At 33.3% G+C, this 25232-nt stretch overlaps 1 protein-coding gene across 1 annotated transcript in view; it reads right to left on the reverse strand.

Annotated features, from left to right (window-relative positions):
• The window catches only part of LOC123661107 (B-cell lymphoma/leukemia 11A), a 40343-nt gene extending 17046 nt beyond the window's left edge, over window positions 1-23297 (reverse strand). Inside the window, exon 1 of the mRNA XM_045596105.1 lies at window positions 23186-23297. Coding sequence (XP_045452061.1) covers window positions 23186-23222 — 37 coding nt within the window. The 5' untranslated portion in view covers window positions 23223-23297. The remainder of the gene's footprint in view (window positions 1-23185) is intronic.
• Window positions 23298-25232: the final 1935 nt, after the last annotated feature.

Consider the following 25232-nt stretch of genomic DNA (forward strand, 5'->3'; position numbering starts at 1 on the left):
TGATTCAAATACGATACAAAAAAAAAACTTCATTGGATACCAATGATCGATCATTGTGAATTAAAACTAATATGAACTCTAATGATTTATGAATTGTAAAAAAAATGAAACGATTAATAATAAAATTTTTAATTTATTGGAATATTTACAGGCCTATGATCGGCCAGGATCAATAATAACGTGTTCGGTACTATTGCGCTGCAGTATGTACAATATAATTTTAAAATATAATTAATAAATGTAGTACTGGTAGAGACTGTGTGATTTGCGCGTTTGAACAAAAAAAATCTGTTGATGTTTATAAGATGAGTATAAATATTATGATTTATAATTTTGGTAAACGAAAAATAAATCTAAGTATAAAAAATAAATATACTTTTATACCTAATATTGTTTAATGGCATAATATTGATTTTTTGTTAGATTCTTATTGATTCTTATTCTATCTTATTGACTGTCTACAAAATATTACAAAAACAAAAGCTTTCTTGGTTTTGATGCTAAATTTATGACTCATTTAAAATATCATTATAGTGGATGTAATATTTGAGCAGTTGGCAAAATAAATTACCAAAAGAGAAAGATGACGAACATACGCAAGATGAATAGGCATTCAATCCAAGGCCAATTATGGTCCAAATATTAAAACGACATACGGACAATGACACTTTCAACCCTTCAAGTGTTAAATTATATTTAATTATATCTTGTCCCAGTCACGGTCGTCAAACGTAAGGTGTCAGTTGCGGCGTTGACCACTTATGTCTCAATGGATAATAGCTGTTGTGGTGTTCGAGGCTTTTTTTCATACTTTTGTTGGGACAGGTAAGTTAATTGTTGTCTCAACAGATGCGTCCGATTTTTATTGCCAGGCCTCAAGTCAAAACGACCTGTGATAATTATTTAAATAGAAAGGGTGTTTTCAAGTGTTGTATGATTTTTTTAAACATCTTAATATCTCAGTTGTAAGTGATATTACTGTTCAAGATAAATGAAAGTTCGATTACTTTGATAGTGTTTTATTTTTATTTTGTTTTTATTTTTATTTTTTATTTTTATATTACAGTAAATACTATTTGAATATTTACGGTTACGTCACTGACTTTAAGGTACGGTTATAACTTTTTTTATTTTTAGCGTAAGGTTTAATTTCAGCGCGTAACTGTCACCGCGTCGCTCACTCAAACCTCCCGTCTTGTTATAATGCAGACTTTATATACTAAGCCGTCCATTACATACGGGGCACATAGCTCTTTAATTGCCTAATAAATAAGCCGACACCGGCATCGACGCCCGAGAATTATAAAGGCACTTTCATATTCAAGACTCACACAATTGGTCGGCACATCAAAGCCGTACGAGCTAATTTTACATAAGTACTATGCAGACTCCCTTACATTCCGTACGCTTTTATTATTATTTTTCCTTCAATATCTTTGTGAGGAAAGTAGGCCGTGCTTTCTTACGGAATAATGTACAGGGGCCGATTGTAACCGGAGTACTAAATTAATATAGCGAAAAAACTACATGATTCGACCGCTTTGTTTACAATGTCCTACCTAGTTTGTTTAGGGGGTTTATTATGTAAATGTTTCGTACAATTGTACGTTTTTTTTTGTGATTTATTTAGGCAGCCATGGCTCGTGGCAAATGGTTTTGTTTTTTAATCGCTTCCTTTTGAAACTTCTGCCATTCCTTCCGCTCTGTACGATTAAAACAATAAAAAATATGCCTATGCAATTGGCGTAAAATTAAACATCGATCATTTTACTGCGTTAAGTAGACATAATTAGTTAACATAGACAAATGATCAACTTAATTCAAACTTAAGTATATAAAAATACGAAGTCTGAAGAAAAAATTTCGAATGACAGATAAAAGTTATGAGATGATATATCGAAACATTTATCCGTGTACATACCCACGTAATCGCCTATCAAATCGAACGATATCGGTTCTATAGGCAGTGTGGGGTAGCTCGAGGCAGGTAGCCACACCCCCACACGCGACTGGACACTGGTCATCACATGCGCTCTGAATTTTACACCTACTGTTTAATTTGAATTGATTTATTTGTAAAATTTTGAATGTATATATGTACTTTCGATAACAGTTTTGTTATGTGCCTATGAAGTAAATAAACCTATTTACTAATATAAGAAAATGGCTTCAATTAGAGGCCCGTTTTTTATTTTATTTAATAATAGTCAATTCTGAGAATAAGCAGTTGTTAAATCAATGCGAGTTTTTAAAAATCTTATAACGGAATTCTGAGTAAGACGTTCACAGACATAAAGGTGGAAGTTCTAGCATTTCTTTATGTATTTATTTTTTTTTTACTTATATGATACAAAAAAAGAAAGGAATGCTATTTAAATGCTGTCTAAAGAATTTAAAGTGTTTTAATAAAATTTCATTTATTCATTTTTTATTTATTAAAAAAAAAATAAATGAAAATTAACAGAAAAAATCTTTAATTTTATTTGATTCTTAAATATCTTCAGGTAGGCTTCAAAGCACTTTTGAATCGTCACTTTACAATTACTGTTTAATTAATAAAAAAAATATATAATTAAAAATCCGACTACAATTACTTCGACAAGTAATAACAACGTAAGTAGACGAAAAAAATTAACAAACTCACTAGTCGTCTCTACGATTTTCGAGGGTTTCCCTCGATTTCTCTGGGATTCCATCATCAGATCCGGGTTTCCTTAGCATGGTATTACACATCTCCTTTCCATACACTTGGGGTATCTCCTTTTTAAGAACAAAAAAGAATTATCAAAATCGGTCTATAAACGACGAAGTTATCCCCGAACATACATAAATATATATATACGGTCGAATTGAGTAACCTCGTCTTTTTAAAATCGGTTAAAAATCAGTTGCAATACAACTTAAGTTTACTAAATTTAGTTGATTGCTTAAATCGCATACCACCACAGGCCATTTATAAGGCCAAGAGTTGCTGCTTACATTATTCGAATTTCATCTTTTTAATGTTTATCCAGATGTGGATGGATTGTACAAGAATGTTTGGTAGCCGTGATTTATTGTAAACTCGTGTCTAGTCTAGCCGAACGCCTCAGGTGACGGAGGGGGAACCACCCTCCGAAGGGACAACCGAAAAGTTTAAATTAGCTCGTTACTACATCGGCATGACAGTTAAATCTGTGCTTTGTTTTTTCGCCACAGAAAAGGTCACCGTGTGCGAGTAACTTGTGTGTCGGAAGTTAAGAGAGGACCGTCGTCGCATTAATTATTAATTACATTTCGTTCCGACACGAAGGTTTTACACTGTTCTCGCTTGTTTGGAACATCGTTAGAGTCACAGCTATTAAAACAACGACAGAAGCGTAATAGTAACATGAAAATATACCCGTTTTGTTGTTTAAAAGTAATTATAAATTAATTTCAAAGACTTCTTTCCTACATTATGCGGGTTTTTCTTTTCACAGTATATGTAAAATATCTGATTAATATTATATATGTATGTTTGGTATACGTATGTTTGGTTTTCCTAATAAATTGTAACAGATGTGCTGAATTTATAATATTTTAGAAGCTGCGCTATACATAGTAAAATATTAAATATAGGTCACATAATACAAGATACCGAAGATTGATAGGCCTATCCATAACTTTATAAAGAACAAAAAATATGTCCGACTTTGACACAACGCGACCACCGTGTCCGATATTAATTGGCAGGGGATCAAGCGACCCCATTGTGACCATAGAAATCAAACGTTTTTCACCACAATAATTCCAAATAAAAATACTAGCTATCGAATTCTGCGGGGGTGGGTTCGTAGGGAGTTATTATAAGTTTCGGAGCCAGCATTAGTTCCCATATATACTCTATTACAATTCTCGATGGAGTCCTATTCAAATGTTATTGTTACTACTTTGCCCCTGTAATTTGTGTGCGTTTCAGAATGAATCCATTAGAAATTTCAGTTTCAATATTACCTGTATTAACAACCAATAACTTGAGTTTTCATATTAAAATCTGTTTTAGTTATATAAAATGTTCCTTCCGCATGACCTTATTGTGAGAATATTTTCATTGCAACTATTACCAATCCACTATACGTATCAGGTACTTACCACTATATATTAAGGAATAAAAAACATCATTTAAAAACTTAATATTTTAGTCCTAACACTACGATTCTCTTGAATTTGTACAGTAACGTAATAATTGCTTGCTTTACAAACATTATTAAACAGCTAAAAACTTTAATTTAAATAAATAAAATAAATTTGAAACAAGGCTCAAATTTAATTAAACTTCAAAAATAGAACTATATATATATAATTGTATATATTCAGGGTAGAAAAATTTTAAATATTTCAACTAAAGTTTTTTTGACACGTTCCCAAAAAGTTAATCATTCTAAAAATTTCATAGAATTGACGAGTTATGTTTGACTTGTATGACACTTGCTTTGTATGACACTTTATCTGAAGGGCAAAATTATGAAACGTCTCAAAACTATTTAGTACTCAAACTTCATTTTTATAATTTAGGCCTTATTTATATTTCAAAGCATAAATTTTGACATTATCGTCTTTGACGACTCAATTCTGTCTCATTGAATGGTTCAAGTTGTCGGAAATGGACATTCAGTTCAAAGGCCTTTTATAAATAAAGCCTTGTCGGCAAATTCCGATTCGCTTCATTCAGGTTGTTTTACTCTTATTAAATTGTTTAGTAAAATTTTGTTTTGGTCTCATCGTGCCTTTTTGAATGTTTACACACCAACTTGGCTTATTGCAGCTCAAACTGATCGGTGATTTATTTGACTTAAAACATGTCGGAGATTTTAGAACTGTTGAGCAATTGAAGCTTAGCTTCTCAAAACGTTGGTATGTTTTAAATTATCAGACATAAAAATCTCGGGTCACGTTTGAGTGTGTATTTGTTGCGTTTATGGTCGAACGCTTCGGCTTGACCAACGTATTGTTTTTTTTGTATTTTATAACACTAGGTACTTCTTCATCATCATCATCATCACTTCAGCTATCGCAGTCCATTGCTGGACATAGGCCTCATCTGTGTTGCCCATAGTCACCACGCTGGGCAGGTGGGTTGATGACCGCAGGTCTGGCTTTGTCGCACCGAAGACGCTGCTGGTAAGGTACTTAGGGTGACCATATCCAAAATTTTTCTTGTTCAAACTTCACGCATTTGAAAGTTCGCAAGACAGGACAACGTCTGATGGTCAGCTAGTTATTAAATAAGTAACTTTAACTACAACCCGATAATAAATTTAACAAGCATACAAACATTTTTCGCCATTTCTCTGTTGTATTCGATTTTTCTTTGAAAAATTGCATCGTTAGGTAGGCATATCTGTCGTATGCTTATGTCATAATTAAGTGAAGAAAAATTTCTCAGTTAATATTTTCAATTAAATTCATTCTTCTTAATAAGGCAGACTGAACAAAGTGGTTTTACTGAGGTAGGGAACAGCCAAAATATCCTGCTCAGATTTGTAGGAGCCTGATTAGGGAAATACAACGACCTTATAGAATATCACAGCTAAATAATACTGTTTTGAAGTAGTGCTGTGTCCCTGTGGTGAGTAGAATGACCAGAGCTACTGGGGGGATTGGGGGTAGTGTCGGCAATGCGATAGCCATACTTCTAGTATTACAGACATCTACAAGCTACGGTAATCGCTTACCATCAGGTGAGCCGTAAGCTTGTTTGCTGACCTAGTTGTATAAAAATAAAAAGATCCTTACTCGTATTTGTAAGTATTTGTACTATTTATTAAGGATATCTATCTGTTTAGGTTTTACATACCGGTGATTCTCTGAATTAATCTATTAATTAGCTCGTTCGCTATTGCTTTATTATTATATACTCGTAATATATACATATTCTACACTCGACAATATTTTGCAAAACTATAATAGTAATGCAAAATATTAGCGATGATAATGTAACTAATTTTAATATAAGATGCGATTAATCTTGATGACAGCTTTTAATGACACTGAACAGGTGAATAGGAAATATGTACCTAACTTTTGTTTTATACACGTAAATCTTACTTAATGAAATATCAAAATTGTTTAAAGAAATTCCGAGACTATATATAGATAAATATATATTATCCTGCCAATTTATATTATTTACAATAAAAACATCTTTTTAGTATCTAGGTAATATTCCATGTATATAAATATTCTTGGAAGCTCACTAGAATTATAACATCTTAGTAGTTTGTTGACGTGTCATAATAAGGTCAGGAACAGCGGAGCGGTAACGACGTCACGGTGACTCTCCCTTACCATGTAAGCATCTTTTTATTAAAACTTTATAATTATAGCTAAAGCATAGGGGCTACTGTAAACACCATGGTAAATACCACGCCCAGCTACGTCTATTGAGTAAGGCGGGCTTAATCAACACGCTACTAATGACCTCCTTTTTATATGTATTATTGTAGCTATAATTATATAGAAATATGTACTATTTACTCCTTATTGTATGTGTAATATAACTTCTATAAATACCTATCTATTGTGCATTAGATATGTATAAACAGTACTAGTAAAAGTGTGTATGTAATATATTCTGTTATGTATCTACTTATAAAATGAAATATACAACGACTTTTTACAGATCCCATTAAAAGATTAACTAATAAACTATAATGTACAATAAACTGACTGACTGAAGCCGTGTTGGCGCAACGGTAACAGCCATGGATTGTACCTGTTGAGCTGGCGGTTGCGGGTTCGATCCCCGCACATGACAAACATTTGTATTGGCCATACAGGTGTTTGCCGTGGTCTGGGTGGTTCTGATGTGTAAAAAAATATACTAATCTTTTTAAATTTACTATATTAAAAAATTTAACATACAGGTGTTTGCCGTGGTCTGGGTGTTTGTGCAGTCCTTGTGGGTCTCCCCACCGTGCCTCGGAGAGCACTTTAAGCCGTCGATCCCGGTTGTTATCACGTACACCTGATAGCGATCGTTACTCATAGTAGGAAATATATCCGCCAACCCGCATTGGAGCAGCGTGGTGGATTAAGCTCTGATCCTTCTCCTACATGGGGAAAGAGGCCTATGCCCAGTAGTGGGATATTACAGGCTGAAGCGCGTGCAATAAACAATAGCCAAGTGGCAATATCAATCGATACAAAAAAGAAAACAAAATAAAAACAATTGAGAAAGTAGCATAAAAACAGATAAAGACTATCAAATTAAAGAGGCGTACCTATAAAATAGGATTACCTCTTAAGGGTACGCTTCTCGCCCACCGATAGCTAATCAAATTATCCGACGTAATTCTGAGCGACAAAAACGTCTGATTATCTTCATCTATTTTTTTTTCGGCCTCAGGGAACTAAAGGGATCGGTGGCCAGTGTCAAAAATGTCTTTCCATTAAGGAGTTTTCATAGCGAAAATGTTACTAATTGTTATAAAATAGTATAAAATAAGTAGAAAACGAAAAAATAAATCGAAATAAAATAAAAATATATTTTCTTAAGTAAATATTTTTATGAACAAAAGTTTTTCGTTTCATTGTTGAGAATAAGTATTGTTTTTTTTTTTTAATTTTTTTTTTTCATATAATTTGTACTATCGTCAGCAGTTTGTTATATAAACGTTCCTTTCATAAATAAATTACGAATTTATCATCTATCGCAGACAGGTAAAGAAAAAAACGGCTTCCATGGTGATTGAATTAAGACCGGGTCAGTGATCGTGTTACTGATATCCAATACAGGATAACACTGGGAATAACCGTAAGAAAACAGAGCCCTCCCGAGTATTGGCCGGTTCGTTAGAGGGATTTGAATTTTATTCTATTTTTTTCACTTTTTTGATGTAGTTGTAACGCGATATGTCGCCTGGGGAGATGGACAGCCCTTAATAGAAATATATTACCTCTAAAAGCAGAAACGTTATTCTCATATTTTGAAATTATATTCAAGCACAAATAAAAAAAAACGTAAGTAATACTGTATTTGATTAGTCAAGATACATTCTAAAATATATTTAACTCAATTGGTACTCTTAATAAAAATTAATATAGTGCTTACTATACGCAGTTGTGAGTAGTCTTTATGCATTAATCAATTACGAGTACCTATAATGGTCCATTTTCAGTGCGAGACTCCAGTATCTTGAGATGTAGTTGTTTGTCACGGCATAAGTGTCAATAAAAACGCCACACCGGACTCCTACCTCCTTCTACGGTTCTAGTGTTGTAATATAATTTATCTACTGTACGAATTTTCAAATTTGGCTAAGAAATTGTTAAAAAATATTTTAAACAAAACCATTAAGATAAACAATGTTAAGAATTATTTAAATTAATATATAATCTTTACAAATAAATAAAATTGAACTGTTTGTAATATTAAAATAACCGATTTTTACTAAATGCATATGTATGCACGGTACACATATCAAAATAACTTTTTTTTAAATTTTTGTCTGTCTGTCTGTCTGTTTGTTCCAGCTAATCTCTGAAACGGCTGGGTCGGACGATTTTGACGGTATTGTCACTGGCAGATAGCTGATGTAATAAGGAGTAACTTAGGCTACTTTTTTTGTAACTGCGAACTGAACAAATTTTTTTTTTAATTCCACGCGGACGAAGTCGCGGACTCAGCTAGTAGGTAATGAGAGAGATTGTCACTACGAGTATAATTAAATTCAATTTTTGGAGTTTACTTCTTAAGAAACGATGTACCGATGCCCATAATATTTAAAAAAAAATTTGGAGTGAAATCGTGTAAAACAACTGACGCTGATGCTTAGTGACGCTGAGAGTGATGTTGTCTAGCGCTATTTGCTGTTTATGTATGATATTATACCAGCGTTTACTGTAGCAAGCGTCAATTTACATATATATCGATTACAGCGATTTTAATATTTTGATTAATTATAATTTGATTAAATTGATAAGGAGTAAACTCCCTTCTCGTGTCGGAACTGACACAACTTTTTTTCAATTTCAATTTTTAAGCGTTTTCATCGGCAACCGATTCCATTTTTTTACAACAATATCATATTTTTCTTTGGAAGGAATCTAAATATTAATCAAGTTTCAGTAAATATAACACTTAATATATATATGTCTATGTATTCAGTCTATTATCGATACGGGATCGTTACTAAGGCTCGCCGTAAAGCGGACACTTAACCCCTAATCCTTGGCGCGGCAGTTTAGTCAGACGGGCATTTATGGCAAAAATCTTAATTCGGAGCTGGCGTTAACTGCCCGGCTCTAATTATTTGCCGCCAACTGTATCTATTACTTCGAGTATCTTTCGTATATCTATATAGGTACCTATGGAATTGTGTGCAATTCAATTGTTTTCGATTGCCAATAGGAGTATGGTAAGCTTTACCAGTGCTATGATGAAAAAAGATTTGATTTTTTATTTATTTATGTCACTGAGTAATATAGTCTTTATTTTAATAGGAGAAAACAATAAAGTCGAAATCAATGTAAAATAAATAAAATGTAATTATTGTATCTTAAAGACACATTTTTTTATTTCGCAATAACATTAAATCATACTTAAGAGTTTACTAGATACTAAAATGAGATTGTGGAAAAAAATTAAAAGAAAATTGTACCTAAGTATAATCGTTAAGTTACACTAGTATTATTTTTAAGTTATATTATTCTATTATTTTCTCTTCATTTTCAAAAATGTACTCGTAGGTACAAGAAATGATACAAATATTAACGTATAAAGTTTATTCGTTTTGCAGTTACTATTTTAGAAGTATACCTTGCGTTAAAAAGCACATATTTTTAATGGTTACAATTTCCCGCTTGTATGGAAACAAGAGATACAGTTTTTCCGAAAGCAATAAAAGTGGGGTTACATAGCGACGTCCGGTCGGGAGCTTTGCCAGACTACCAACCCTTGTACGACGCACGGTGGCCAACATATTATTTATTTACATTAAAATGGACCTTATTTTGAAGGTCTTAAGAACTTGTAACATCTCTAGGGAGACTGTACGAAAGCAGTGCGAGTAAAATGGTAGTCGTTCGGACTTGGCAAGCTGTTTCGTTTTAAAGCATTTTTAAGGTTATTTCGATGACATATATATATTCTGTGAAAGAGAGAACTTGAACGGTGATTTAGTTGTCGATTTCGAAATTATTAATTTTTAGATCTCAAAGCCACGGTATGACATATCTGCGTTTATTGATCATCTATAACAAATAAAAACAAAAATAAATATAATTTGTCTAATAATAATAAAAATTATATAATCTTAAGCTAAAACACCATATATAAACAAATGACTACTTCGATACATTACATTTATTTGACTTATGTGGTTTAAAATGAATGTCCTAAACCACCGAGTTCAATTAAAAAGAGAGATATTCACAAATAAGGTACATATCTGAAAGGAAATTAGGTTTTAAAATTTAATAAAATAAGAAATCATGTAATACATATCTACATTTGACCGCATTGCCAGCTCTCGCCGCTCGCCCGCTACGCCCAAGCGGACATTATTTTGACAAACGACTCCGCTAGCTAAATATTTGCGGTCAATGCAGCCGAGGCACATATCTAAAATACACTTTTAAATATCGCTTTATGTTGATAAAGTGCTGAGGTTTCTTGCTTTCTTGGCATGCGTGCGCTATTATTGCTTAACGTTCGCGTGTGACTTTTCTCCGCATAATTTAATGTTTTTGTCTGGATGTTTACTTAATAAAGCGTCTAACGTGATATAAAACTAACTCCAATACTCTTGACAACGAATGGTATCTTTATACACATCTATGAGTTATGTGTAAATAATAAAAAAATATTGCTTTCGAAGTGTACCTATATCTAAATTATTTCGTATATTGGAGTAGATGCCAATATTTAATTTTTATAGTATTAATTAAAATACCATAAATTTTATAAAACATAAAATTGGTACATATAACGCAATCATAAACAAAACGATCGAGCGATGGCAGAGAAATTTTATTTTATGACCGATACAGTAAAATGTTCGATCTACGAAATAACCTACGATCAGTCCACTTACTTACTCATTTATATGTTAATGTAAATGGCATCAGATTCGCTCAGATTCATATAGAGATATGTTTCGGGCCAGATATCATTTTCACTGCCTTATTACTTTCCAATTTGTCTTCAACATTGGTTATTGCCTCATTTATAGCTACCCCTCTATCTACATTAACTTCGATTCATCGGTTCATGTATGTAAATTGATGGATTACGAAATACTGACTTAACAAGACTCGGTCGAAACAAATTACTATTTTTCTCGATGGTCTCAGAATAGAAAAACTAAAATACCTTTACGTCTCAAGTAGATTCCAGAGTCGAAAAATCTTGACTTACTCCTTGATGATAAATCCATTTTCTTGTAAACTGCACTTTAAGTTCACTTAAAAAATAGCCGTAGCACTTGTAGCCGTAGCCCGCCAGAGTAAATTCAAAGTCTTATAAGTCCAGACGACCACTGGGCACTTGCTTCGACTTTCCTCGTAGTCATAAAGCATGTGTTCATCTTCGCAGATGAACACAGACTGACTGGCTAGGTAAATGATTTGAGTCCCAAAACGTCATTAAAAAATCCCCCAGACCGTCAGGTAAAAAAACCCCGTATCAAAACCGCCGTTTCCTAGTGACCCCGATCGCTCTCCTATCCCTTTGTTGGGTTCCTTTTATTTATAATAGTATATTTTTTTTCATACACGCCACCCCTAATAACGTGTGAGCAAAAATATGCGTAATCGTCTGCTGCATCCAGAACGAGAGACCACGACGAAAGTTCCATAAAGAAAAAATACAACTGTCCCCCATTTGAATAGCAAAAAGTGCACGTCACTGCGAAAATGGTATTAGTGAATGAATATCATTCGGGATTCAAATGGATGGTTGACTTGTAATTGTCCTGCGCTGTATTTAGCATGAATTATTGGTTCGATTTGGTTTTTATGTGAAACTGACCTAACTTTTGTATCTATTTCATGTGTGTATTCATATTCATCCCTTGATTGTGTTTGGTAAATAACTTAGTGTAAGATTTTATTTTCAACTACAATTTTTTCCGAGATTGTCTTCGTTGTAATGAAATTATGATAAACGAATGATCAAAACGTGAGCGTAGTGACCCCAGCAGCAGAATGAACAGAATGTTTGCTATTTCTAGGTAAACAAACATGAAAGATTGACGTTGAGTGTACATCTGGTAGGCACAAATAATAGGGGAATGTGATAAACAATACAATAATTCAATTTTCCTACGACCGCGACAAATTGCGTGTGATATTGGGTTATATTGTGTGATGTAAGAATAATTTTTTTTATATTCTTATTCAAAGCTGATAAAGTAGTAAATATTTTTTAAAAAAAAATTATATTTCAGTATCCTAAATCAATTTTAGTAACTCAAGCTGCTTCGAGATCAAGTATGATAAGTATATCACAAAAAAAAATGTATTGACTCAATCAAAAGTAAATCATATTCCCCACAATCAAAATTTTTAAAGCCAGTACGAATCTGCGTATATCCTTATAAAACCCTGATATCACGTGGTGCGGGAAGAACAAAAAATGATACAGTTACGAACCGTTGTCCGAGATAAGATTTCGGATTACCTGGTCGTGTGAAAACGGAACAGGTGGCTGCCGTGTTCGGTAATTATGGAGTCCTACAAAATGTTACGCGGTAGTTAACCATTCGCGGTTTTTCTCCTGATTCCTGCCTTTCTTTTCTTTCCTAACTTTACTATGCAACTGTAAATGTAAGGGTATGGTAAAAGGTATTACAATATTTTTACCTTTTTATTACCTTTACTTGTTTTAAATACTGAAAAGGGTATAATTATAATATCCATAGATATATTTTTTATTATATTATATGTTGTTTGAAAATTTAAAACATCGATTAAATTTCAGTTTCATAGTCTGTTCAACCACAATCACTAGTAGTAGGTTATTAATTAATAGCCTATATTACTTCCGGAATACCGGTATTGTTTGTTGTTTCATTTAGTAACACATTCAAAATAAAGTGAAAAAAAGGAGTGTGCTTTAGACCACACCACTGAAGTAAAACTTCTTTAGCAATAGACTTGCACAATAAGCCTGCACTGTGTCTTAGATATACGGAACGTAATTTTCTATGAGAGAAAAAGAAAATATTTGCTCTCTCTTTCTCCGTTCGCCTCACCCGATCACACTTTTCGTAACGCTCTCATCACGCATTCACCAGATTACTCCCTTAGCGTACCTGCGTAAAATTTAACTTAATTTTTTTTTTATTACTATCATACTTTATTGAATTCAAATAAATTTCTCACATTTTTGATTTCGATCATCAATATTTTCGATTAAATGTCAAACGGAAGCACCTTGGTACATTAGTACGAAGCTTTTGTCGATGTCTGGTCAAGAAATCCACTGTGAACAATACTCGTCCTATTGTATCTATTGACGGAATTCCAAAGGGTTGGATGTCAACTAATGTCGACAAAAAATTGCAGACAGCGTGAGAGAAAAGTGAGAAGACACTCGCTGTTATTTTCTTTTTTTTTCTTACTATAATATAGTTTACATTTTACAAAACGAATTAACTTTAATTGATTGTTTTCAAATAGTTTAGTTGGTGAATATTTTATTGTTATTTCAAAGACTGTTTTAACCGGATTTTAGCGCCAGGTAATTAATTACAATTAAATGATGAAAAATGAAATTGCATTAAGTGTAGATTTTTCAGATTTTTTTCCTTAAACTAACTAACTAATAAAAACTAACTAAAAACTAATTAAAACTAACTAACTAATAAAGCGATAAACACGAAAGCAGTAAACCATTAATTTTACGTTGATAAACAAAATCTTTATTATATCGTACGATTAAATTAATTAATTACGTATTTGTTAATTTTTGACATTTTTTTTTCATACTTTTAAATAAATATTCCATTATTATTGTTTTTTTAATATAACATCTTTAAAATCATATTATTTTTTTTATTCAATAAATAAATAAAAGATATCAATAAACGAAAAAGAAAACGATTCAGGCTATAACATCGCACTGCTGGTCATAGGCATCTTTCTTCACGTATGACAAGGATTTGAGCTTAATTCACCACGCCGCTCCACTGCAGGTTATCAATAACCTATCTGTTATCTGTTAATCTGTGGTGAGATTTAATCTCATTGTGTTAAAGACTTACTCGTAAACAAAGAGCTAAATATATATAGATTTGGCTAATGGTAATCTTATCAAATGTGAAAATTCGTTTTGATATTTATTATATCTGTTGTATGGTTGGGTGCTCTGTACTGGTATGAAGGTGTACCAACCTGAAGATAACCTAATAGATATAAATAAATAATTATGTAGGAGTAATTTTTGAACCGATTGCTTTTAAAATATATTAAGAACGTTTTAAGTGATAGTTTCAAAATTCGAATAAAAAAATATTATAAAAAAAATCCTTATTTGAATCCGTTAAATTCCCGTTTTCGTGATATGTTCCAAGTACTAAGTACTTTTATACCTCTGACATTAACCTAACCGCGCACAATGGGGAATCTAGACCTAATCCAACTGTAATCGTTTCGTACTGACGTTTGAACTATAGTAGACAATGGGCCGCGGCTCGCACGGGTCACTCCGCGGTTATCTGCTGATCGGAAGAAACTGATCTTTGCGGCCGCAATCAAATTTATTGTGCTCGTCTTTGCTTAGATGCATCAGTGCATGCAATATGAACCTTATAACGCAGGTTATTAAGTCGACATTCTAATTGAATAATTGATTGGAGCAAATTTTACAATTTTACTTGCTTTGTGGTTGCGTGTGCTATGTATCGTCGAAATTCGTATCCGCGTTTCTCAACCACCAAGCCGCAGAGGTGCAGCATGGTGAATTAAGCTTAGATCCTTCTCCTAAATGGAGAAGAGGACTATTCCCAACTGTGGGATGTTACAGCTGAATTGTCGTCGTCACTTTTCCCAAAAATTTTTTTTGGGTTTTTAATAATTAGATAATTATTCCAAAACTTAAATTTTTCCATGCTTTACTGATTTTAACCGTATCCTTTTACTCTAAATAAACATTTGAAACATAAAATTGGAAAAAATATACCCATTAAGTTTATAACAATGTTCAGCCGCGATATAAAGGAACTAATTAATCATAGCGCTCTCTACGCTTTTACATTTATGGTGGATTGCAAAAAAAAAACGCTTTGTTTACAGCGAACGTACACAATTCACATGGCCTCAATTAAGCAGTCATCATTCAAACGGATGTAAGTGCATAATCTCAGTTCGGGTCATCGTTAACAAGGCGAGCGGTCACGAGCTGCCCGCTATGGGAAAGCTCCCAGCGTTGTATGCAGATACGGTTTTATACCATCAGCTGCTTGTCCGGAAATGCAATTGCCGTGACACATAGCGTTGGCGTATCTGTACTGTGCGTTGGTCTATATTCTTCGGACGTTGCTGGCTACACTCGACTATAAACTTCTTTATTTATGTGTTCTATTATAATTTGTGTCGAAATCATATTAATTTTTTTTTAATTTTACAGGAAAAAGTAAAAAAGTATAATATTTTCTCAAAAATGATTTTTTTTTCTATATTAGGACTCGTTTTATATATCTTTTATTTGTATATTAAAAAAAAATCTATCCATATAAATAAAAATGAATGTTGCTAAGCGCAACACTCGAGAATGGCTCGATCAATTCGGCTAATTTACACACGGAAGGTTTTAATATATACAAAAAAAAATACCATTAACTCTTGACAGAACGAAGTCTATCCGGGCAGCTATTATACAATAATATCTTAAGTAACGAATCTATGATGAAACTAAGGAAGATAAAATTTATGCAGGCGATTATAACAATAAAGCTCGTTCGTTGTAAAGCTTATTGAATTTTCACTAAACAACATATTTAGTAAAAGGAAAAGGGCAAGCTATTATAAATCTAGCAAAACGCCTACAAACTCTCCGACACAATACAATACACAATATAAATCATAAATGAACATCGCTATCTTTCAATCCTTTGACTATCTTATGATTTTTAACACCCACTTAATCTTTAACAAGAAACAATAAGCCTTTACAGACATTGAAACATCGTGTCTGATTCTTTTGTACTTACTATAAAACTAACGCATCCGTTTTAACACATTACACCTAATTGTTTTATTGAAATTTAAATATCGAACAATTTTTTTATTGCACATTATTAAACACAGATTTTTTTATTATATATGTAAATACTTTTTTTTATTACGTAAAAAGTTTTTTTAATGTTAATCTTTGATACATAGAGAACATGCTATTTCAATCCTAATAGCGAACAGGATAAATATTAGCGAAAAAAAAAAAACCGCGGACTGGTTGTAATTCAATACATTACGGCCGCTGCGCTCTATTAAAGGCAGCGTTTGTCCATTCTGACGTGTAGGCATTTAAAAAATTTAAATCGAAGTTTGGCCGAATCAAAAGCAGTTGGACAATGGTCATGGAACAGACAGGTCGGGGAACGATATAAAGGACCAGGTAAAATTTGATACACTGCAATCTTTGCGTCAATCAAACTGTTTGATCTTATAGGAATGTTCTATTTTAAGTTTTTATTAATACGGAGACACTTTTACAGAAACTTTTTTAGAAATACGTATGCTGTTTACCAATTTCTTTTAAATATTCCTTTGGAAGTATCCTTTTATTTTACCTAGGTGGGTAGGTATCTAAGAGCTACTATAATTGTGACATTTGAAGTTTTCAGTTACATAATTCTAAGACAAATTTAAGTGCTAACGTGGGTTCTTATATTTAGTAGCTACCCATAGCAACCTTTATGAATGTTTCATCACTTCGGCCTATCGCAGTCAACTGCTGAACATAGGCCTCCACAAGTTCGCGCCAAAAATGGCGTGAACTCTTGTGTGTTGCTACGCTGGGCAGGCGGGTTGGTGACCGCAGGGCTGGCTTTGTCGTACCAAAAACGCTGCTGCCTGTCTTTGGCCTGTGTATTTCAAAGCCAACAGTTGGATGGTTATCCCGCCATCGGTCAGCTTCCAGAAGTTCCAAGGTGGTAGTGGAACTGTGTTATCTCTTAGTCGCCTCTTACGACACCCGCGGGAAGAGATGGGGTGGCTATATTCCCGACTAGAAAAATGGTCAGGCTCAACCAGATCATGTATCTGAACCGGATCAGGATAGAATGAGGCATGCTAGATCCGGCAAGCTCTATTAGGACCAGGTCTGGACCAGACAAGGACAGCCTGATGTTAAATATAATCAAGTATGGTAAGGCATACTGGATCTGGACCCGGCCTGGTCCAGATCCAGTATGCCTTATGTGCCATTATGTGCTGTGGTATAGCCTGAAAGAAATTACGCGAACTGAGCCTGAATCGCGCTATTAATGTTTTTAAACGCACTTATTATATATATACAGTTATCAGGACAGTCTAGCAGGGAGTCCATTTCTACACAGTGAAGCAGTCGTAAGTAATAGGAAATAGTTAATTAGTAGTTAGTTATTAGAAGTTAAAAAATAAAATTTAATTAATAATAATAATTAATTAATAACATAAAAATAAATAAAAATAATTAATATTTAAAGTAAAAACATAAATAAATAAAATACATTGGAAAAAATAAATGGAAATAAATATCATAATAATTATTTTAAGTAACATATTTATAATATCAATTCGCTTTTCTTTTGTTAAACAATTTTTTCCAGAATATACATTCGTGTTTTTTAAAAGGACCGGGCCGAACCCGCTGATCAGGATGAGATGAGATTCCCTGATCTGGACCCGATCAGGAAATTTCATCTCATCCTGATCAGGTCTAGACCAATCATCTGCGTTACATGCCTTATTTAGTCCTGATCAGGCATACCTGATCCGGTCCTTCTAAGGAAGACGAAAAAATTTCTACTCGGGTTTTTCATTGCCGTAACCACACAGCATCATAATCACAATGTTTCAGTAGATATATATAATATATTTATTAAGGGTATGATATTAACTTTTCAAATTCTGTATCATATAAAAACGGTAGTAGGTACGCTTCTCAAAATGCGCATTAAAAAAAAGTACATCAACAAGAAAGTGACACTGCTAAACCCTTTTCCACAAGAATTGATCAAAAGGTTCCTATAATAGTATACAATGATTATTTTGCCTAACTCTATAGAATCCATACCATTCTCTATTGTTACAATATTATCGATATTCGACCATGTGGGTGCGAACTCCTGCCTGTTTTGAAAAAAAAAAGTTTCTTTGACCAATTGTTTGCCAAAGGTAAGATTTTTTGTTGAGGTGTTTATCGAAGGTTGACCATGGGAAAATATTGGAGATTCAGGTGCTTCTATCGAATTCGAGACCATTGTCAACCTGTGCGCGATATCTCGATAAAATTCTTTTATCTTTTGTTTGGGCGTCAATTTTGTGCTATTTTTCATTAAAGACATTATTTTGTTTATTTCAATCTAACTTCATATCCTGATTTGCTGCGTGCAAAATATGTTAACTAACTAAACGCAGCTCTTTCGTAATACCTGAACCTTTATAAGCCAAAAATCCAACACCTACCAAAGTTTGAATCGCTGGCGTTGAACCGTCGACACAAACAAATTGGTATCAAAGCCTGACAAAGATGGACTCTTGAGAAACTGTCCACCCACTCGCCGTCTATTGATCGCGGCTTACAATAAATTAATTCTTGTTATGAACATTTTTTATCCCATTGTGTTTAACGGAGTATTTATTTTACTAGACGTAATAGAACCTAATGGGCGGACATTGGTCAAAGGAAATTTGGTTCACAATGGGGACTGAATTGAATTTCTTTATGAATAGATGTTCTACGAGGTTCGTTGTTTTATGTGATGCTATTAAAACGGCTTTCGAACGTATTCGATCCATACCAATTATAGAACTATACCCACTACATATATATGTACTTATAATTAAATTGTAACTGGTCTAAATGTACTATAATTTTTTTGTCGTTTCTCTATAATCAACACTGAATTCACAAGTGTATTTTTTTTTGGTATGTCTGTATTTTGTCTTTAGGAACACATAGACATTTTTATTTCAAAATTAATTGTGTTCGGTTATCTTAGGAAAGATGAACAAAGTCACGGGTACAGCTTATAAAAAATATAATATAAATACAGATACACATAAAGAAACATAAAAAACTACACTGCAGTATTAACCACAATAAGTATAAATCTATTGTTACGAAATAACATTAACGACAACAAACGTCAATAATCGGCACAGATTACTAATACTCGATAAGTTTATTTGAAATATAAATTATCTCCTTAACATATCTCTTTAAAGATGTTTACCTCAACACCTTGAACACAAAAAAAGCTATATTTGGCTACTGTACCCATTGTTTGTAATGCGACTTGTATTGTTGGAGAAAAAATAATCCTTTCAACCCATCTCTTCAACCAGAAAGGTTTGTTTACTTTTCGTTTTCAAAAAGAAAGTTTAAAGTTGTTCGCTACACAATGCGTCTGATAAAATTTACAAAAACCGTATAATTTCTTTAACAACCTCCAACGTCGAATCATTTAATAGGGGCGGACTAATAAATCTAATTTAAATATGGCCTGGACCTCCGCTGATATAACATATGTTAATCCATACGTCTTTATCGTAAGAATCGCAAAAACCGCCATCGATACGGAAATCAAAAAGACAAAAAACCACCCGGTCCAGTTGGATACTCCGAACGGGTGGCCGCCGTCCGCTACACCATTATTCTAAATACTAAATTAACTTTATTCCCATAATTTAAATATCAAATGCTTGTACTTGAATAAATTAGCCGATTGCTAAAGAGGGTATTTTCTCTATTTTTATCCTCATCTAATGGTCGAATGATGTCAATCGGCGAATTTATACGTTCATTTGACGAATTCAATTTATTGGATTCGGTCTCGCTTTGTATTTGTTGAAGTTGTTTCTTTCTCACGATTGCAGGGTAATTATGAAGGGCGTGTCATCGGAATGGACATTTAATAATTATGAATAAATGTTTAGCTAGCTTATAATTTACGCTAATTCAGGTAATTGTGGTAGTTTTGATAAAACCTCTCGATTAACATCGATAGATAAGCAATTATGTAAGGTTGTGTTACTTATTGTACCATTATTAACATGCAATTTATTTAAGTATTTCTTTGTTTATTTAATGATAAATTTTAATTAGCTGTATTTATATCAATTCATTTAGGTCGACGACATTTTTTTAATTAAATAAATTTTAAGGTAAACTGTAATTATTGAAGTTGAAATCTAAATGAGATCAAAGTATCGAGACTATTGTAACGACTATAGTTCCGGTACAAGGATCAAGATGGAGTGTTCCGTTTGCAAATGCGATGCTTCGATATTCGCTTAATGAAGACATATTGAATCGCTAAACGGCGAAAGACAAGATATAGGCAATGTTTTAAATTGACATCGGCCCTTTTATGTCTCATCCTCTCATTTTAGAACAAAAAATAAACAATTGAAGAACAAAACAATACATAAAATTAGCAAAAAAAATAGAAATAATTTTAAATATTAGAATCGGATGGAAAACGATTTCTTTGTTATAATATCAACTTTTTTTCTAAGGCAGACTAATTAAATTTTTTTGATAATGGTATCAATTTAAAAGTTATCAAGGGGGCAAAAACCCGTGTCAATTAGTTGTATACGTCCGTTTCGAAACAAATCGGTGCGCGAGTTAATGTTTTATTTAGAGTTAGAGTGGAAGCGCGGCCAAAGTTAACTTAGATTTTTAAAACTTTTCAAAAGTTTACCCAACGTTTTCCTCGGCCCGTCTGGCCTCGCACCTGATAAAGTAATTTGACGAATCCCCAATTCACACTTTTGAGGAGGGCCTAAAAACCAAAAAGGTTCGAGACAGTTTCTGTTCCGTAATTGAGATCGTGTTAAAACTTTTTGGTGGCGTACATTTTTAATCTGTGACCGCTGTCTCTACTGCCGTAGAGCGAGTAATTAGGGAACAGTTATTAGTGCTCTATCCGTCAATTAGACGCGATAAATGAGTTTAAATCGAGCTAAAAAATGTCGTTAGAGTGTCGTATACGTAAGTTATAACAAAGGAGGGGTTACCATTGTTACGTATAACAAAAACTACCTCAGACCTTTAAAATAAGAACAAACGTGTCATCGACGAAATGACGCGTGTCGACCAATCGGGCGCGAAGGCCGCCGACGTCGATGACGTCACACTGCCATCGACCAATCGCAGTGGCCTGTCGCCTCCGGTCAACTTGCACTAATTGCCCATGTGTGCGATAACACTAGCCTCGAGAAGAATCAGTGCGCTTAAGTGCGCACACGCATTTGTTGAATGATCGCTTACTGGGAAACAACTTTAACAATATTTTACAGCTGCATATACTATAACACAATCTATATTGACAGTTGCTTCAAATACTTAATATATTAATGTAACGGAGTTTTATCACTCTAATTGCATTTAACCTCGGTTACAACTGTAATTTTATTAAAATCATCATAATTCTCACCAGCCCGTCAAAACAATTCTAAACATGTCATCTGGCCGTTCTTTTGAAACTAAAGTAAAGCATGAGAAAATTTCGGACCTGCGTTTGAATAAAATACGTAATTAAATCAAAACTAGCACTTGGCCAGTGGGAAAGTAAACGGTTAGAACAATGGTCACACGAGCGGCTTCATTAATGAAACAATTTCTAAGATATTTTAACTTTTAACTTTATACGATCTCATTAGATCTCTGCTTTATTTAAAAATAAAAAATACGTTCATTTAGTGCAATTTTTTAAATAATATATTTAACTTTAATTTTATCTCTTATAATTTTGTATAGTCTGGTTTTAATATAGGATACTTTAAGATGTAATATTAGGAGTGGGTATTTTTGACTATTTTTTTTTGTTTTCTTAAAGATTAAAGGTTATATGGCAATTTCAAATATCATATTAAATGCAAGTTGCTTAGTTAATCACGATAGTTTATATATTTTTAATTATAAAGATAGTAATTAGGTAATGTGTATAAAAAGATTATTAAGTATTACTCGTTACAATATTGTATTGGGTTCAAGTTATAATTAACAATTATTAATAATTTTAATTATTAAAGGAATTTCATTTACTCTTGTATTTCATTTACTTATTCGTTTATAAGTAGCTTGTATTTATCTTATTACGTAAAAATATCAAAACATTTACGTTATTTTATATGATTTAATATATATTTATAAAAAAAAAATGTAGAATAGTTACAAGTGACTGTCTATTATGTAACCTATCTAGTTGTAAAAAAATACATAGTGTAATAATAACCTACTTACGATTACGTGTTTACATAATTTTTCAAGTCGTGATGTGTAAAACTATACAATAAATAATATAACGACTCTATTATTACAATCTATTATTAATACACAATATACAACGCTGCACTAAAAATAATTTATGTCAATAAATAAAATGTCAGGTAATTTAAAATGCAATTATGGAACATTTTTTTTTGTTAATATTATTATAATGTTTTATTTTATATCTTATATCGGTTGATCAGTATTGTCAAATGTAGAGTCTCGAATTATTTTCATTTCCAAGAATTTTAGTTTTACTGTTTAAAAAAAACATGAACATTTTATTACACTCGGACTATGACTGACCAGTCATAGACAAATATTGACAGAGCCAGGGGTGACTCCGCTTTGAATAGAGTCACCGAGGTTGACGATTTATTTCGCAAATGAGATACTTTACTGACGGTTTCTAAAATTTTTGTTCATATTTCAGTCATATACTTGTAACTGTTTGACAAAACGGTGATATGGTCTTATCTATAAACAATTTATTTACATTCTGTTTGTATATTTTTGTTTTGAAACGTTTTGAGTTTTATCTATTTAATAACGTTTGTAACAATTTCACCATCATTTGTTTTTGTTCAAAAATGCTGTAATAATAATGAAAAACTTATACCGTGAGAATTAGATGATATTTGTATATTATTTCTAGTGTGACTGTAATGTGATGTGACTGTATAACTTTTACAAACGTTGTTGATTTTAACATTTTATTATAAATATTTTTTCCCTTACCTTGCGCGATGCGTACAGCTGGCATCTTGATTCTCATCTTGATTTGGTCACCTATTTTTAGATATTCAGTAACTTCTTTCGTCCTCAGAAATCTTTATCTTAGTATCTCCCTATCAGCGTGTTAGCGCACTTCACATGTGCCGCCGTCGGTCCACCGACTTATCTTCCTCCTCTCAAATGTTTCGATAAGAAGGTCCCGATGTCATGCACTAATCCTCGATGAAAGTCCGACGGCATTTAACTAAACTGGTCATTTTAGTCATCTTTCTAATTTTTTCATTATGAATTATTTCAATGAAAACTTTAACGCGTCTTACTTTTTCCTTTTCATGCTGCGACGAGTCGGTTCACAGTTCTCAATATTTACTTGCGAAATTCGTACGTTCATAAGGTCTTATCAACACTTCAATGAACGTCTCAATTCCCTATCTAATCTCCGCAAACGAATCGGCGATCTTGCAGTTTGGGAAAATAAACATACGTCAACACTTCCTTTTAGTTTTGCGAGAATATTTTCTCACTCAATTGTTCATTTTTCACCACTGTCTCTACCGAGAAAAAACAATAAAACTACTTTTATAAAGTTCAAATTTAGTTTCCGAACGGTGATAAAATTTTCAGAACTAAAATAAAACGAGATAAATTTATTAAAACGACGAATATATATTGTTTGTGATTATCGTAGCGTCTCGCGATGTAGTATGTCGCGTGCGGAGCGGTGCGTGGCAGGTGCGGCCGGCCGCCCGCTCTCGCCCGATGTCCGAGAACGTCTGTCCTGTGTCCCTTTGCGCGAGGGCTCCGCGGCCTCGTGTCCACGACTCGCGCCGTCTCACTCGGCCGGCCGACGACGGCGCGTGCGAGTCCGTACCAAGTAGCCAGGGGTTACTCGCGGTCGCTACCGCCTCGGCTGCTCGACAGAGACGCTGCAGCGCACCCACATCGAGCGGCGCGTGGGAGTGAAAGGGATAGTCATAAATCACAAGTGCCGTGCGTCGGTGTGCGTGCGCGGGTGGGGCGAAGATGCAGCGCGTACAAAAGAAAAGGGATAATATTTGCTTGCATATTTCATGACTCGATTAGGAGATGGAATTTTTAATTGAATGGACCGTGTCGCACGGTCAGTCTCTACTCGCTAGTGCCTTTTATAAACGAAGAAAGGATTTCAAAAAGGATTAAGACAACTTTCAGGTGAACCAATTTTGAACTCTATCACACATAACTGTAAAATTACGATTTTCAGATAGACTTCTTAAGAATAACAAAGTTAGTGTTTACTACTATTCCTTTTTTGGACTAAAATTATACCAGTATACTAGTTTTTTTTTAATGCTGCTGTAATTTAAATATTAAAACTCGATTATGAATATATATCAGAGCCATGTAAAAAAGTTTTCTCTACATTTTGTATTTTTTCTCTAAGTTCGTTACTCGTAGCGGAGCGCTACGAATGCTACGAAATGTTGTCCGTTACGGATTTCACTAAAGCAATACATTATATTTCATTTGTACCTAAAATGTTTTTTATTATTATTCAATAAAGAACTTTAGCTAAATAAATAATTTAATTTATCAAAAGAACACGAAATCAAATTTTCCTTTATTTCGTATTTCGTCGAGTTTGGCATAATAAAAAATAAACACCTCTTAGATTCCAAGCTACCCCATGGAAGTAGTCAGAAAAATCTGGCACGTAAATATTAAAACGGCATAAATAGTTCCATCGCTAAAAGCAACACGTAGTTACCCGAGATATTTCACTCTCGCTCTTACAACTTTCTGAGCGCATTTTTTACCGCGTTATTTTACTTAAGACGAGGAACTTATCTCGGCGGTCCTTGACTTTAATAAGTTTTATGACAGTCGAGACTTGACTGGCGCGAACAGCGAAAAAGAACTTTTTCATAATTGTTTCCGAACTGACTTCGCTGGCTTATGGAATGGCGTTCGATTATTGAAATTTTGAACTTTTTGCGTTTTCTTTTCGACCAGGTGGCGCTTTATTCTGCATTTTTTATTGTGTTATTTTTATATATGTTTTTACGTATAG

The sequence above is a fragment of the Melitaea cinxia genome, chromosome 16, assembly GCF_905220565.1.
Source record: "Melitaea cinxia chromosome 16, ilMelCinx1.1, whole genome shotgun sequence".
NCBI lineage: Eukaryota > Metazoa > Arthropoda > Insecta > Lepidoptera > Nymphalidae > Melitaea > Melitaea cinxia.